The sequence below is a fragment of the Penicillium verrucosum genome (genome assembly GCF_028828655.1).
Source record: "Penicillium verrucosum strain IBT 35672 chromosome Unknown utg000001l_segment0_segment0, whole genome shotgun sequence".
Lineage (NCBI taxonomy): Eukaryota > Fungi > Ascomycota > Eurotiomycetes > Eurotiales > Aspergillaceae > Penicillium > Penicillium verrucosum.
Genome location: NW_026643210.1, coordinates 14999903 through 15015964, shown reverse-complemented (window position 1 = coordinate 15015964; position 16062 = coordinate 14999903). Strand labels below are relative to the sequence as shown.

The following is a 16062-nucleotide window of genomic DNA, read 5'->3' as shown; positions in this document are numbered from 1 at the left end:
TTCCCTTCTCCCTTAGCAGTTACCAATACAATTGCTCTCTCTCTCTCTCTTCTCCTGACTTCCCATCATATCTTTTATTTGTAATCATCACCTCACGACGGCGTGTCATCGTACAACATTTCCTTGGACAATTCAACTCCCTCTTATGGACATTACCAGGACACTACTAGCTATACATGGCCCAAGTCTCTCCTGCTCATTCACTTTGTGCCCCATTGGCCGCAAAGCCATGCACGTCTCCAACCCAACATCTCCATTACAATCTTACTAACAATAGCACTATCATATAAGTAACATCCAGGGCGCTTTCCGCTGCAATTGGAAAAACTGCCTATATCCCGGCATGTTCTCCCGCAAAGTTGAAAGGAGTATTACTGCGGCACATTGAAACGCAGCATGCCACTCCACGTTCGTTTGGTTGCCTTAAGTGTGACAGACTCTTCAGTCGGAAAGACAACTTGACTGGGCACCTTGGAAGAGTGTATTTGGATATATTTTGATTTATATGCTGGGACCAGGGATATTGACACGGGGAGAGTCTGTGTTGAGTCTCTAACCTAAAGGCGTTCACTGGTGTTATTGAGAGACATGAAGATATAATGGGGGTTTTGGTTGTGCGTAGGAACAATGATTGCGCAGAATGCTTGACGATAAAAATAGGATTGTTTGAAGTTCGAGAAATGAGGGAGATAGCTCTGCGATACCCGAGTGGCTTGGGGCTTTCTAGACTTCGTGGCCGACAAGTCACGCTCGATTGTGCCCGTAGTTGCCCCCCTTGGTCCCACTGGAGACACATATGTCGAATTTGTGCGCCTTCTGTGGTGAAACGCATTCCGCACTTGTTGAGCAAAAAGCGGCGTAAAGAGAGCGTTTCCGTGGCTTAACAAAGTTTTGCAAACAAATTCTCAACGCGCCTGAATTAGAAATATGACGTGACTTCGTTCCTCTGTGGTATAATGACAAATTGTGATTCTCGGAAAATCAGTCCTGGGTCCTCGAATCGGAAATCTTCTTCATCCAAGCTGGTTTCTCGTCCTCGTCCCAGGTCCACTCAAGTCCCACTACCTCCGTTTCACTTTCATCCAAATGGAAGACCAGGAGAGTTCTCCGATAATCGTTCCAGCTCAATGTTGAGCTTGTCTTCCAATTGTCATATGAAGTTGGCATAAAGCTGTAGGTATCCTGCTTATAAAAGCCCAAATCACAGATTGTCTTAGCATGATGGTTGAAAATCACAGTCAGTGCTGGATCTGAGCCCGTATTTCCTCCTTTTGGAAGGATGCTCAATGTGGCGGTATCATCAAACCCTTTGTAATCACCAATATAAAGCTGTCTCTGTCGTTCCTGGTCGTGTGGTTTTCGGTTTGCTAGCCAAGGTCCTAGAAGCTCAGTCTGATACCAGTCTCTTCGGAGGTCCGTTTCCATTTTGATTAACGGCATTAAGTCGATATGCGGGCGCAAGTCAAACAAGGCCTGGATAAGCAGTTGTGCGGTGAATTCGCTAGCGTCGGCTAGTCCAATGCCATTTGACAAGACAACAACACCACTTCGGGTCTCAGGAAACGTATATACAACGGCTGAGGACCCGGGCATCAGCCCATTATGCCCAATTGCCAAGCGCTTCTTTGATTCAGCTCCAAGAATATTGTCCAAATGCGCCTTCTCCTTTCGCATCATTCCATTGAAGCTCAGCAGACCTAGCATAGACGAGGGAATCGTTACTCGAAGCCAACCTAGGCAATATTCCGCTTCGTTCTGGAATTTATCATCAACCGGCCTTGTCCAATACCCCGTTCGAATCTTGTTCATCTGTTTCAAAGGGCTTGGACTCGGACCCTCTTTAACCTTGCAGTCACCCGTCAGGTTCTCATTCCACTCCGCAGCAAGCACCGCCTTTGACCAAGTGAGCATGTCATTAAGACTGCTCCGCATTCCCATTGCTGCAAGCATGGGTGAATGATCATCACATGGCCATGCGTCTGCGGAAACTTGGGCAAACCTTCCATCACTTAGAGGAAAGTGGGGATATGCAATGTTGTCATCGTCTCTAATATCGGACTTAAAGACCGCCGTTCTGGACATCCCAAGTGGGCTCAATATTCGTTCTTTTAGAAAGTGAGCGTATCGGCTACCGCTGGCTTTTTCAATGACCTTAGCCATTAATCCATAGGGATAGTTGTTGTACATCCACCAAGAATTGAATCGCTGCCCTTCATGGTTCGCTGTCGGCATGGCGTTCAGGAGACGGATATAGTCGGTTTCGTCATTGATAATAGTTCCATGGGGTCCTAAGCAAAGTAGCTGCGGACATGCCAAACCGGTAGAGTGTCGAAATCCGTCGATAATGTCTGCTTTTTTGCCAATGTTCGCGTCTCCAGCAGGATTGAAGTCAGAAAGATGTTTTGAGATCGGATCTAGCCAGTGTAGCTTTCCTTCATCGACCAATATCCCCGCTGCAGCTGATGCAAACATCTTCGAGCAAGAACCGATCATGTAAATACTGTCTGGGTTCGCCTCGAGTTTCTGATGCTCGTCTCGGAATCCGACACTTTTCGTCAAAACGACCTCGCCATCGTGGATCACTCCATAGGAAATAGAGGGTACCTGGCAAATCTTTCTGACCTCGTCGATTTGGCCTGAAATGTCATTAAGACGAGCAATCAAAGAGGCCATTTGGAATATATCGGTGATTGGCTCGTAGAAAACGGCGGGTTGGAGCCTATTCAGCCAGTTAGTATAAAATGGTTAACTATATATAAATCTCCGTAACACTAAACTGAGTCTCACGTGATATATATGGTTTAGTTAATTTTGGATGGCTTTGATCAGCCTGGCAATAGAGGATAGAATTTACGTTATGTAGGCTTACGAACGAGGAAAACTGTAGATCATGTTTTGTGATCAATCAAATGGCATATAAGTCCACCCACGGGCCCCCGAGACGTGGCACAACCTCGGTCGTTCTCAGGGAACTTAAAACTCGTCCGTGAACGGTAATGATAATCAAAGTTGTATTAGAACAGACTCTATGTCATCATCAATAACAATTACTGCAATACGTGCATGACTAGAGACGAAGGCAATGGTGAAGCCTGAAACTCGGGGTAACTTTGCCCGGCAGATATAAAAGAGGCCCTGGCTCTCCTTAGAAAAAGAATATAACTATTCACTTGGAATCCAAGGAATATCAAGGTACAATAGAATCCTTTCCCGATACTTATGCCATGGTGGCTGCTGATGAACATCTAATAGAGACAAAACTCGAATCTGAAAACTTCATCGGAAACGAAATTGCTTTCTCTGTTTCATCTTCCAATGTAAGATCTTATTTCTCTACATCTCTATAAGAACCAACGTCGAACTGATAATACAATCCGCATTAAAATGGCTCACAACTACACTGGTGCCTCTGGCGATGACGGTGCTGGTGGCTGCAAGGGCGGAGGCGGTCAGCCCAAGGGAAAATAAACCAAGGTCAAAAAATGTATGAATGCTAGTGTTACGAGAGGTCTACGTTGATGTGGAAGTGCAAGGTGCAATGTGGGATTGATTGAAGAGTTGAGAGTTTTGCTATAAAAGAGACAAACAAATATGACAGCTAGCTTTCACGGACTATAATCTTTCTGCATGCACAACTTTCTGCTTATACGGTAGCTTAAATCATTCATACTACCTACAAGTAGCTTCTTGTTATAGGAGAGTCTTCGGGTAGAGATGAGACTACGCCAATAGGGGCGATTACTAGGCACGGATAATCCGCAAATGGGTCGGTGACTACATCACTCATAGATCAACACTAGCGACCATCACCTCTGTCTTGGAGTAAGACTAATCCGGTAAAGGAAACGACTGAACAAGCGTTGATGATTCATAGTTCGAAGTGTAAAGCTTGGGGCCTCTCTTTTACTACGAGAACACGGAAAAAACACCCCCGAGCAAGGGAGCTACTTCGGTACTATTTTAAAACCTGAGTCTGTGTAAGGCCTCTTAAACAATAGTGCGGTTGCGACACTCTCTCACCACTCCTTCTTCACCGCTATGTTGCAACGTTGCAATCAGCGGGGCGTGCCCTTGCATTCAGGTTCTAAATATTATAAAAATGGAGGTAGCGGGGGTAAACGGGACCACCCCTCGATATGATATATATAGTACATCGTACAAAACTAGAATCATTGTATTTATTGCATAACCCCGAGCTGTCAGTTGAGCCGATCACCCTCAGCCAGAAATATCGGGTTTTATATTGTACACTCACGAACGGAACTGCGGGAAGATTTGCAGAATGAGACCCGTCCCTTAACACAGTTTGGCTTATTTTCCTAGACCACAATGTCTGCTACTAGGGGTGTTGCTATCAGCGAATTTCAAGGACTCGTAGAGTTTCAATACGCCATAGCCGATGCATTTTTGTTGTGGTGGTAGCAACCCCTCGTTAGGTAAATAGTCGGGAGATCCTCCCCTACAGCTCTCTGTTGTAGACGCTATAGGAATTTTACAGTAACTGTTTATAAGTTTTAACACCCTAGCCCCACACTACTGTGATTCTATTGTAAATCAAAATCTCTAGGTTTCAATGATTGTTTACAAAGGGCTAGATATAATTCTAGGAAAATACACTAAAATACCTAGACATACAACATGAATTTAAGAGAGATAAGGTCTACCAGTTCATTTTATATAGGCGGTATATAGGTAGGGTTAATGGTGTTGAAACTTATAAACAGTCACTGTATTTAACAAACGACTACCGTCGCTTGTGTGGCTTTTACGCTTATTTTGATAAGAGATAGTAGAGATAATTATAGAAACCAATCAATCAGAAAAATATAAGCTTTGACGGTGGCGTGCTTTTGGAGTAAGACAAAAGGCTGAGCTGAGAAGCTTAGGCTAAGAGGTAAGGGATGAGAGAAAATCGCTAAAGGCTTACGTTAGGCGTATTCATATTGCATTCCTACGCTTCGATCAATATGTGTATCCATACTGTGCAAAGTTATGAAAGTTCATTATCCGTTACACAGGTCGTGGCATACACCCGCTCACTGGACACACAAATTGGGGTATCGGAAGAAATGGCTGTTTTCCAGGGAGAGGATATATCTCATGCAGGAAATGAGGGAGATACGAGGCTGCATCAGCGCAGTGGACCACTATTTTGCTTATTCTTGCCTATTTAAGAGTCTGTTTCAGAGTCTTCTTACTTGAGAAATGTACTGGTAAATACATGGTGGTAAAGTTCTCTAACTAAATACTACAATGGTCTGAAGTTAACAATCTGGATAGACAATTAGCCAGCAATATTCATAGTTAAAAAGTGACGTGTCTATAGGATAAAAAGACAGTATCATCCCGTATCCTGACAATATCTGTCAGCATCCCCTACTTAGGGCAAAGATAAACCCGCCATGCTTGGTGAGCTGTCATGTGATGCACTATAACTATATATCGGAGCCTGGACAACCTGAGCGTAATGCTCAGATATAATGGTCTTTTGGCCTAGTTTGTAACTCGCCAGTCCAGGGGCAGGGTTGTAACATGAGCAAGAGCATGATCTGCCCTATTTAGACCCATTGTTAGGAGCTCTCTGGTACATACTTTGCTTACGAATTAGAAATGTTGTGGTGGTCCTCCGGGCCGTGGCACAATACAACCTATTGTTGGGAAACTCAAAACGCATCCGTCGAAGGTCAGGGTAATAAGAGTCGAATTATATCCGCGCTACCCGAAAGAATAGACTGCATATCATCATTTAACAGCAACTATAGCTGATATTGCGTCACCGATACCGAAATGCGTCATTGACTAGAGAGACAAGGCAATGGGTAAGCCTGAAACTCGGAGTAACTTTGCCCGGCTCTGGATATATAAGGGGGTATTAAAAAAAAAAAAAAAGAAAAAAGAAATCAAAACAATTGAAATCAAACATTTCCTAGTGGAATATAAGGAACAACTAGGTATAGAAGCATCGTTTCCCAACGATCATGCCATGATGGCTGCTGATGAACCTTTTAGGCAAGCTCGAACTCGAGGACTTTTCAGAAAGAGAAACTGCCACAGATTTTCATCTTCCAATGTAAGATATAATTTTCCACGAAGCGACCTGCCAACTGATGATATAACTAGCATCACAATGTGCGAGGGTGCCTCTATGACTGACGGTGCTGGTGGCTGCAAGGGTGGAGGCGGTCATCCCAAGGGTAAATAGACCAAAATTCAGAATGCCTGAATTCAATTCCTGAATGCCTTATTTCGGCCTGGCGGAAAAATAAAAATAACTGAATTAGTTATGTAGTTGTGCTGGTCTTAGGCATCAACCCCTCGTAGGTAGTAGTTAGTGCCGGCAGATCCTGCCATTGTACCCCGCCTTCTAGCCCACAAGTCTGTACAACATAGTGGCCAAAACAATATAGAGCCCTGAAAGCGGTCTAAAACAACCTTAATTCAGACATATGTCAGGCCAAAATAAGGCAGCCAGGCATTAAATCCAGGCATTCAGTATTGAGCGCTAGTTATACACCGTCGTAGTCGACTCTTTCATGAATGCTAGCTTTACGAACAACAATCCTCTTGTATGCACAACTTTATCTAGCCAAGGTAAATCATCTTGTCCATTCATCTACCATGTGAAAGCATGATATGTCTCTTGTATAGTTTCACCCCCTCCGTTGTCTCTCCAGTGCTTTCGCCAGGGAGCCTGGGTACCACCTCTCTCCAATATCTGTATGGGTCGTCAATGTGCCAGTGAAAATGGTGCGACCCAAACATCCCTCAGAGTCTTTCGCCAAGAATGTCTCCGCGTCTGACTTGACCTTCTCATCCTTGACCAAGTCAGCGATATGCGATGGAACGTTCAAGGACACATCCTCGTGCCTAAGGTCAAGACCCAACGACTGGAAAAACGCGAACGAGAGACGAGGGCCCAGAGAATTGCCGTGGTTATCAATGTAGTTTCTCTTCCGAAGATCAACTCGATGAGTGGTGGCCGTACACACTCCGCCGGTCAGAGACTCGAATATGAGGCCAATATTTATGACGAGTGTGTCAGGTACAGGGGGAACCGGGATCCAAGTTCCTGCCTTGTTCTGGACTTCTAGACCCTGGTGGGATGATCCTTGTAGGAGAAAGGTCAAAAATAAACTGTCTTTGTGCGCTCCGACGCCTTGGCTTCTTGCATCTTCATCTTTGGTCAACCCCAGCGGGGGGTGGGTATTGGAGAAGTTTCAAGAGATTCAGTGGATTCTTTTCAAAGAGTGCACCCATAGCCTCGGTTTCGATATCGAGCGCTTCAGCGACTAAGAACTTGAACTGGTCGGATAATTGCCGAAGGTCAGTAAGATACGCTTCTACAGCCGCACGGAATCCGGGGGCGGTTATTTCGTCCGGCCACTTGATGTGATGTTAGTCACGATACCGTAGTATTAGTATATATATCGAAAGATCATACCAGATTTGGATCCCGCAGGTTACGATATTCTGGCTCCTCAGGACCAGGGGCCGGGGTTTCATCAGTACACTGAAATAATTATATCAGAAATGGCAGGGTTCCACTAGTCTCGACAAGAGTATTCCTTACGATAAATGCTTCACGCTGGTCGGCCACTGTTGCCGTTTTTTCGACCGCAACTCCACTGTATCCCGGAAGTGCTTGCTATTTACCATATTCACCTTATGCTTCTCCGCTGCTGCGAGAACACTTTTGACATTTGTATCAGATCTTGTTGCGCCTGCCGCGAGACTAAGTGGTTCTTCAGGTATAAGAATCCTACTTTAACCAGGGCATTCCGAAGCTCAGACAAGAAAGCAGGCTTCGTCGTTGCATGACTTGCCTGGGAAAAATCGATAGTAGGGATAGACGTGAAGTTTTCAGCCATGGTGGGTGACGATATAATCGGGGGTACCAGCTGGGGCAGCAGGGCAAACGCTGGGATAAATTACAATCAATGGCACCGCCCTGGTTTCGTTCCTCCAGGTCATCTTGTTTATACCCGTACATGTTAACTTAGTTCACAGGTGAGCTGCGGTTTTAAGCGAGCTCAGCACCCCAACACCCTATGGTAAACGCGACATTTTTCAATTCTCTGTCCCAACAGCAGCAGCATATTTCTGATACTTCATATCTTACGTACGGGACCTCAATGATTCAGACGTGTCCGGCGTCCTGACGTACATATTCCATTTCAGAAAGATTGTGGGTCTATAAATTACACCTACTGCATGATAGTACATGAGTCCGTACCGTCCTAGCTAGACTTTAGCGTGGGAAGGAGGGGGCGAACAATAATTAGAAGGCTTGGGTTTTTGGTACGTGCGTCAAGCCTAATATAAATGGCAAGCAAGCAGCAGACTTAAGAGTTTGAAATATGCGAGTAAACGATCACATCCACGAATGTTAACCTAATGCACTGGGACGGGACAAAATTACAGCACAGTCGTATGTTGCGTGACTTGTCAGCTGTTTGTTGCATTAAGGGGGTACAATGCCTTCTTGGTGGTTGGGTTATAGATCGATCCAGATGGGTAGGTCCTTGCCAATTGTTTACGACGAATTTCCACAACAGTCATTTGAGAGGGTCTTGGGGGGGGAAGACGGATTCCTCCACCACACTTTCCTAAAATGAAAGTATAAAATAAATAATAATATCAATAAGGGCATTTCTGGGCTTATCAATTGCGTATATTCTCTATCTGGCAGTCTGGTTTCATAAAATACGTCCCATAATACCAGTATTGACCCAGTGATCAAAAGAGTTCTGGCACCTTCAGCTCCCCTTGTGAGATATCCTTAATCTTGTAAAGCAGATCATAACAGGCTTCTGAAGTCACGACACTATCGTGTCGGTAGGAGCGGTGAGATCGAATCACATGCCGCATCCATCGAGCATCGGTCCACAGTTCGCCAGAAGCTCTTTTCCCAATGAAAGTGATATATGTCATGAGCACGGCTCTTTCCTCAGCGGATAATGGGCTGTTTCTGAGAAAGACTTCAATGAGCGGTATGAAGCCCTGAAAACTATCTTTTGGGCTTGAGAGATCATCGTGGGTGTCAGTCCTCGAGCCACAAAAGATTTCAGCCATAGAAAGATGCTGAACAGTGCTCTGCTGTTTGCTGAACCCAGACCTGTCTTTCTGATCTCGAGGGTCAACACCGAGGCCATTAAATGGGGTGTCGTTTGATTGCCAAGAAAACCAAAATCTTTCGTGAAGAACAGCGTCCTGCTTAACTGCAGCCTGCATGTTCTCAACCACCAGTCTCATAGGAATGTATATGCTGAGGTTGAAAAATTCCATCATGTGTCGCAGGAGAACGGTGAAAACGATAAATGCGGCGTTCTCAAAGTCAGTTAGTTGTGCCTCCATCGGTCGAAACTCAACTCGCCATCCAGCATGACTGCCCTCAGGCACTTTGAGTCTAATATGTGGCCATATTGAGCGGTAGAGAGATCTGAAGTGGTAGGTATCTTCTGGTCCATCCGCTTCCACATGATCGGACTCTAATAAAAGAGGATCATACTGAAGGAACTGGGCGAAATGACAGGCTAGGTTCTTATCCATACCAACGCTTTCTAATTCCTCTTGGACTTCCGACAATCCTGGAAGATATGATTGATAGAGTGTCCGAATGTCATCACCTGCCGATAGGTAGATTGGACTTGTGCTTACTCTAATTTTTACGTCAATTTCATGCTGCTCCAGGATTTCCTAATAAAACGTCGAGATTTCGGTGATCAGTTCAAGAAAACCAAAAGAGAGCGTGGGAGAAAATCACTAAGCATACCATCTGCAGAAGCTCATCCGAAGTTCTGTCATCGAGCCCAAGCCGGAAAACATCCCATCGCGTATCAGTATTGGCTAGAAATCCTTGATACCCTGGCGTTGCTGCAGTCATAGCCAACATCAATGGACCAAGTACAGACATCTGGTCGTGAAGTTGACAGGCCTCATCCAAGTTCTTCGCTTGTAATGTTACCTGTAGGGCACAACCTCCAAACGCGTATCCAAAGTCGTCAAGTAGTAATGCATTCTTGGAGATGGTTAGCGATATTCAGATATCCTTTCAGGGTCCTCCACTTGCTTGTTGCGTTTCTGTGTCTTGAAACACCGGTATCGACATTTCGAAAGGACGGCCTCGTCGGCTCTTCATGTTATCTGCCATGGCCCTCCACCGTTCATATTCACTGACCAAGTGGCCCAGATCAGCGCTCAAAGGCTTGTCAATGGATGGAATTTTGCTGGGTGTGACTGATCCAGCCGTACCTAACAGTGGGAATACCGGCAGGGTGAGGGCAAACTCTCCAGGCCCCAACAAAGCTTGAAGTGTCTTTCTTCTGTTCAAATTAGACAACCGTATTGTGTAGACGAAAACATTAGCTTTGGCAAGAGCTACCTTTCCTCCAGATTTTTCTCCACTTCCAACATTCCAAGAAGTCCTGGTCCAAAGGGAGGGGCTGCTATCATTTCAATCATGTATTGCATAGCTTCCGGATGTAGTTCAAACGAGTGTGGTTGCCTTTTGTTGACGTGTCAGCCTAGCCCAAGGGAGCTCATTATGCGAGAGGGAAAACCAGAAGGGAAGGCAGCCCGAATCCTACGTTTTTTCGTATCCTCTCCACCTCTCCAAAATTTGCTGCTGAGAGGCACTCAATGTAACCTTCCGCTCTTCGTTATCAAAGCGAACCAAAGTGTATTCAACCTAACAGATAGTAGAGGTTAAACACTGCGCGGAAGATGTCGCTCTAAAGGGCCTAGAAGCATACCTCGTCGCCCCACAAGGGCAAGAAATCATCGAGGTCCTTACACTTCTGCCAAAGAAGTACCAATTGCTAAAGGTCAGAGTTGCCGGTTAGATTTGACCCGATCAAATCACAGAACGCTCCTTCAAATATGTTTATGTCTAGGTAGAGGTACCTTGAAAGCCATTTCTCGAGCTGACTGGATAAAAGGCTGCATCTCCTTCCATGTCAGGCTATACGCATATATCGATTAGTTTTGCAAACTGCCTCAGATACGGGTGCTTTCTTCTTACTAAGTCTTGCGATCTTCATCAATAGAAGCACCCATAGTTAAAAAATAGCCATCTAGTCCAATGGAGAAGGGAGTTGTCAATGGGCTTGTGTTCGACGGTATATCTTTCTTTGCGTTGAGTTCGCTTTTATATCCGCTATAGTAATTCCAAAGAATAGGAGATATTTGGTTTTGGGAAACTGACCCTACGGCAAGATTCGAGATAAGTTATAGTTAAATATGATTTAAAAGCATGAATATTTAGGTAATCAGTCGCTTCTTCAAGGTGATTAAGGGGTGCATGTGCGTTCCTACTAGTCCGATGTTGTGAAACAACTACGCACTCTATAACTATTCCTCCCGCGAGGAACTAGCCAAACATGTCGTTTTGACGGCCTGAAAGGGAGGCCCAATAGCTAATTAATTAGTATTTAGCTATCTGCCTGGGTTGGTGCATGTGCCCAGTTAACTACAGATCAGCGTGTCGGTGTGAGGAGATTCTGGATCGGCCAGCCACTTCTCAGGATTATGTGACAGAAATCTGACGTATTGAAATGTATGGACCTCAGGGCTGATATGGAGAACTCTGCATTTTCTACATAATAGAAACTGCTGTTTCTGTGCGGTTATTACTAAGCATGATTACATAATCTTCCATGGTATCATCCCATGTATGCAACCCTGCACTTTGACACACCCCCCAGCTCTTAAAGCCCGCATTTTTCTTGGCTTTCAGAGCTGCCAATTCCTAAAGCCTGCATTTTCCTGGCTTCAAGAACTGCTAGTTCCTTCATTTCTTCACTTCTTTTCCACTTCCTCTGGATGAATCAGATGCCTGATTTCTCTCATCCCAATCATCTCTCGGAAGAGATGCTGCTTCTGTCTTGGAAGCGCCTTTGTAAGTCCATCTGCAGGCATCGCTGTAGTTGGAACCCAGTCCACATTGACTCTACCTATACTAACTTCCTACTTCATCTAGGATCGATTGATATCTACATACCGCAGCTTCGTATATATCGTCGATCCTTCCTTCGTTAACAGATCGACTATCTGCTAATTGTCGCATATAATAGATAAGGGATGATCTAGTTAGAAGCCTAGTACTTTAAGGACTCGGCGCTACTATTAGACGGTTTTTCCGGCTTCTACTAGAGCAAGAAGCTCTACCTTAGTTGTCGACGTTATCACTATCTTTTACTTCGATACTTTCTAATCGATTAGACCGCCGTACAACTTATAGATATAACCTTCCGAACTCTTCCTATCTTTATTATCTCCGAACGAAGTATCGCTTATAAATTTAACTGACTTTATAGTAAACTAGAGACCCTTTATTTCGTCTAAACCGAGGTTTTCGTTTCTAGTGCTATATTTAATAGCCTAGAACCTAGTTTTATAAAGATATTAAATCACTTAGTCGATAGTATCGATATACTTTAGACCGGGGTTTATTAGAAACTTAGCTAGTTTAGCTATAGCTTTTGCTATATCTAGCCGGGAGATAGTAGTAGTATACTAAGTAGATCTAACCTTAGCCTAGAAACTATAAATCTAGCTCGGTAATACCACTCTATCGAATAGAAGAAGGGGTTTAATCCCTATACTTATTAGGGATCCTACTTTCTTAGTAGTGATTAAGCTATACTTAGCTACTATACTTTTAATATAACTATCTTAGTATAGCTAGAGTTTTATCTAATCTCTATCTCTAATAATACGGATATTTAAGAACTAGTTTGCTTCTAGTTCTTATAATTCCTATTGCTTCTTAATATCGTTATCTAGCTTAGCTACCTACTTAGTATACTTTAGATAATTTATAACGATAATATCGTCTATATAGAAGAAGACGATAATACTATTTTTAATAAAGATATACGGATCTTCCGGTACCAGGGTAAGACCTAGCTTTACTAGTATCCTTATTACTTCTTACTACTATAATCTTAGTAATATTCGTAAGCTATAGAGAGCTCTATAGAGTAGCTAGTATTAACCTTATACTTCGAATCCTTACGGGCACTTAGTATAAACCTTACTTTAGAGTACTAAGTTTAGGAATATATTAACTACGTCTCTTTATATTATATCGAGATTAAAAGCTACTACTAAGGCAAAGATTACTCTTACTATTTTAATAGCTAGGGTAGCTACCCTTTTCTCTTCTATCGATATCTATTAAAGATCACCTCTAACGTAGATTCTCGCTTTAAACTTCTCGAGAAATCTATCTATATCGAATTTATAGGTAAAGACCTATTTTAAAGGTAGTACCTAGATTCCTCTCTAACTTTAATTCGGAATAGGTACTTTAGTATAGGTTTCTTTCTTCTTAAGTATCTAGACTTCGAAGCTTACCGCTACTATAAATCCTTCTCCGAACCGGTGCTTCTTAATCTATACCTAGTTCTCTAGTAGCGGGGGAAGTTTATCTCGGTAAAGCTTCTTATCGAATCTCTTACTTATGCCTATAGAGAAGGTATAAAGTAGACTTAGTGGTTCTACTTAGTCTTTAAGAGATAGGTAGGTAGTATAATCTAGATCCGTTCTTAGTTTCCTAGATCTACTACCGGTAATAATATTTAATATATCGATATTACCTAATATATCTCTTAGTACTCGTTAGGATAATAATAATGCTTAGGAGGACGCTTAATAGGACGGTTCTCGGTAGGACTACTCTCGATAGGACTACTCTCGATAGGATAGTAATAATGCCGGTAACGGCGAGTATACTATTTCCCTTTATAGCTATCTCTCTATCTCTACTTCGTTATTACTTATTTTATTATCTCTTACTTCTATATCCCTATCTACCCCCCTAGTTTCGATCGACGGGATTACGGAGATCGGATTTAGCGACGATAATAGTGCTCCTTTAGGTTCTAGATTCGATAGATTTAGGGATACTAAGGCTGGTTTTAATAGTAATAACGATAATCTTAATAGTAGTAGGGAGGATGGTATATCTAGGAAGCTTCCTAGTAGGCCTCTCTATAGATTTGTTTGCTCTCCTATTATTTGCTCCTTTAGTCTAATTATTAACTACGGGGTAGGTAATCTAGCTGCTTCTTTTCTAACCTATAGTAGGGTTCTCTACCTAACCTCTTTATTATCTTTATTATCTATATTAACTATAGCATCAGCTATATCATCAGCTACATCAATTGTATTATTAGCTGCATCATCAGCTATATCAACTACATCAACTCTAGCTTACTCAGTATACTTAGTTTCATTATATAGTGCTATCCTAGCTATCGATCTCGGCATCTCCATCTAGGTGCTGATCTTAGCCTATACTTCATCATTAGTAAGTACCTACGGCTAGTTCTAGATACTTAGTCTATCTATTATAGTACTAATAGCATCTTCTTCCTTAGGTATCGTTATCGATTTCGAATACCTCCTCGATTCATCGAAAACGGCATCTCTAACGATATCTACCCTTCCTATACTAGTACGTCCTTTATAAGGAAACCATACTTTATATAGGTTCTTAGAGATATACCCTACGAGATATCCTATCTCTACTCTAGATACTATCTTATCTAATTGCACTCTCTTAATGATTCTCGAGTACGTTAGACAGCTATATAACCTTATATTTAAAAGGTTAATCTCTTAGTAATAGATACTATCTAGTACGGTATGCTTTATTAGTTCTTTCTAAGGTATAATCTATTAATCTCTAATCTTTATCGGAGTCCTATTAAGAATATATACTACTATATATATTACCTCTAGCTATAGGTTCTTAGGGAGATCTATATTATTAATTAGAACTCTAGTAGTTCTTACTATTATCCCCCTAGATCTCTCGGTAGGACTATTTATCTCCGGTAAGCTAGGTAGCGAATACTTAATTATATATCCCTCGGCTTCTATTATTATTTTAACCTCGAGACCTATACTCCGCTTATTATTATAGTAGAATACCCTAATCTCGATTTTTAGCTAGTTCTTAACTAATACTAGGAACTTCCTAACTACTATTTAGTATTTACTTTTCTTAGTATATATAAAGATAAAGTAGTACTTAATACTATTAAGGTAGAAATACGTTATCTAGATATATCTATTATAAGTAGTTTGATTCTATACTAGATCGAAGTAGATATATCTAAATATACTATATACTTAGCCTATTTTCCGGCGAGAGATTTACTTTAGGGCATCTGCTAATTAATAAGCTTTATATACCTACTCCTTACTAGGGTTGCTTTTAATAGTAATCTCCTTAGTTATCTCTACTAGCTTAGTAAGACGTTGCTGACTAATATAGTCTAGGCGCCTATACTAAGTTTAGATTAAAGCTTCTAACTTTAGCTTACTTACTAACTTCTTTATAATAGTAAGAGTTATATCCTTTAATATCTTAGGGCTCTAGAAGCCCTTTAGTTGTATTAACTATATTAACTTCTAGTCCTAATATACTCTATATACCGGTTTTCTAGTAGTTATCTCGATATAGTTCTTTCTAAAGTTTATTACTATCCCCGCCTTTATTATTAACCTATTAGATATTAGATTACTATAGAAATTAGGTGAGTACTTAGTATTATATAGCTTTATTTTAACTACTTTGTTACTATCGACTACGCTAATACTATAGATTACTATAGTGCCTACCCCGTCGATGCTTATTTCCGTATCTCCTACCCTAACGCTGCTCTACGTATCTTTAAAAGTTTCAAACTACTCCCGATTGTTATAGATATATATCTACGCGCCGGTGTCGACTACCTATCGCTTTCCGATCGGTTCGATCTCGGTATCCTAGATTTGGGTGGATATAACGGTAGTAGAGGTTGGAATAGCTTGCTTACTAGCCGCCGGCTTGCTTGCCTAGGGCTTACTTGCCTGAGGCCCGCCGGCCTATAGCTTGGTTTCCTAAGGCTTGCTTGCCTTTGGTACGCCGGCCTATAGCTTGGCAGCTTGTATAGAGAAGAACCTATATAATAAGTTATCCTCTTCGTTATTAAGGGTGGCATTTACTTGCTGCGCTGCCTTCCCCTATTGTGCTAGGTTTTCTTAACGTCTCTTATCAACCTAGGCTTTCTA

General features: G+C 42.3%; 5 protein-coding genes across 5 annotated transcripts; 1 reads left to right on the top strand and 4 right to left on the bottom strand.

Annotated features, from left to right (window-relative positions):
- Positions 1-981: 981 nt before the first annotated feature.
- Positions 982-2673, bottom strand: N7516_005544 (serine hydrolase domain-containing protein; the record flags this gene model as incomplete). The annotated part of the gene is made up of 1 exon (XM_057218264.1): positions 982-2673. The coding sequence occupies one exon, from the start codon at positions 2671-2673 to the stop codon at positions 982-984; it is 1692 nt and encodes a 563-aa protein (XP_057080147.1).
- A 551-nt stretch (positions 2674-3224) lies between these two features.
- On the top strand, positions 3225-3468 carry N7516_005543 (uncharacterized protein; the record flags this gene model as incomplete). The annotated part of the gene is made up of 2 exons (XM_057218263.1): positions 3225-3317; positions 3349-3468. 2 exons carry the CDS (start codon positions 3225-3227, stop codon positions 3466-3468), a joined length of 213 nt encoding a protein of 70 aa, XP_057080146.1.
- A 3182-nt stretch (positions 3469-6650) lies between these two features.
- N7516_005542 (Oxidoreductase 2OG-Fe(II) oxygenase family) lies at positions 6651-7868 on the bottom strand (the record flags this gene model as incomplete). The annotated part of the gene is made up of 5 exons (XM_057218262.1): positions 6651-7108; positions 7254-7383; positions 7442-7510; positions 7571-7645; positions 7764-7868. 5 exons carry the CDS (start codon positions 7866-7868, stop codon positions 6651-6653), a joined length of 837 nt encoding a protein of 278 aa, XP_057080145.1.
- An 868-nt stretch (positions 7869-8736) lies between these two features.
- Positions 8737-10470, bottom strand: N7516_005541 (glutamate-cysteine ligase; the record flags this gene model as incomplete). The annotated part of the gene is made up of 4 exons (XM_057218261.1): positions 8737-9696; positions 9773-10018; positions 10097-10322; positions 10382-10470. 4 exons carry the CDS (start codon positions 10468-10470, stop codon positions 8737-8739), a joined length of 1521 nt encoding a protein of 506 aa, XP_057080144.1.
- Positions 10471-10582: 112 nt separating this feature from the next.
- N7516_005540 (glutamate cysteine ligase) lies at positions 10583-11055 on the bottom strand (the record flags this gene model as incomplete). The annotated part of the gene is made up of 4 exons (XM_057218260.1): positions 10583-10687; positions 10752-10817; positions 10903-10960; positions 11021-11055. 4 exons carry the CDS (start codon positions 11053-11055, stop codon positions 10583-10585), a joined length of 264 nt encoding a protein of 87 aa, XP_057080143.1.
- Positions 11056-16062: the final 5007 nt, after the last annotated feature.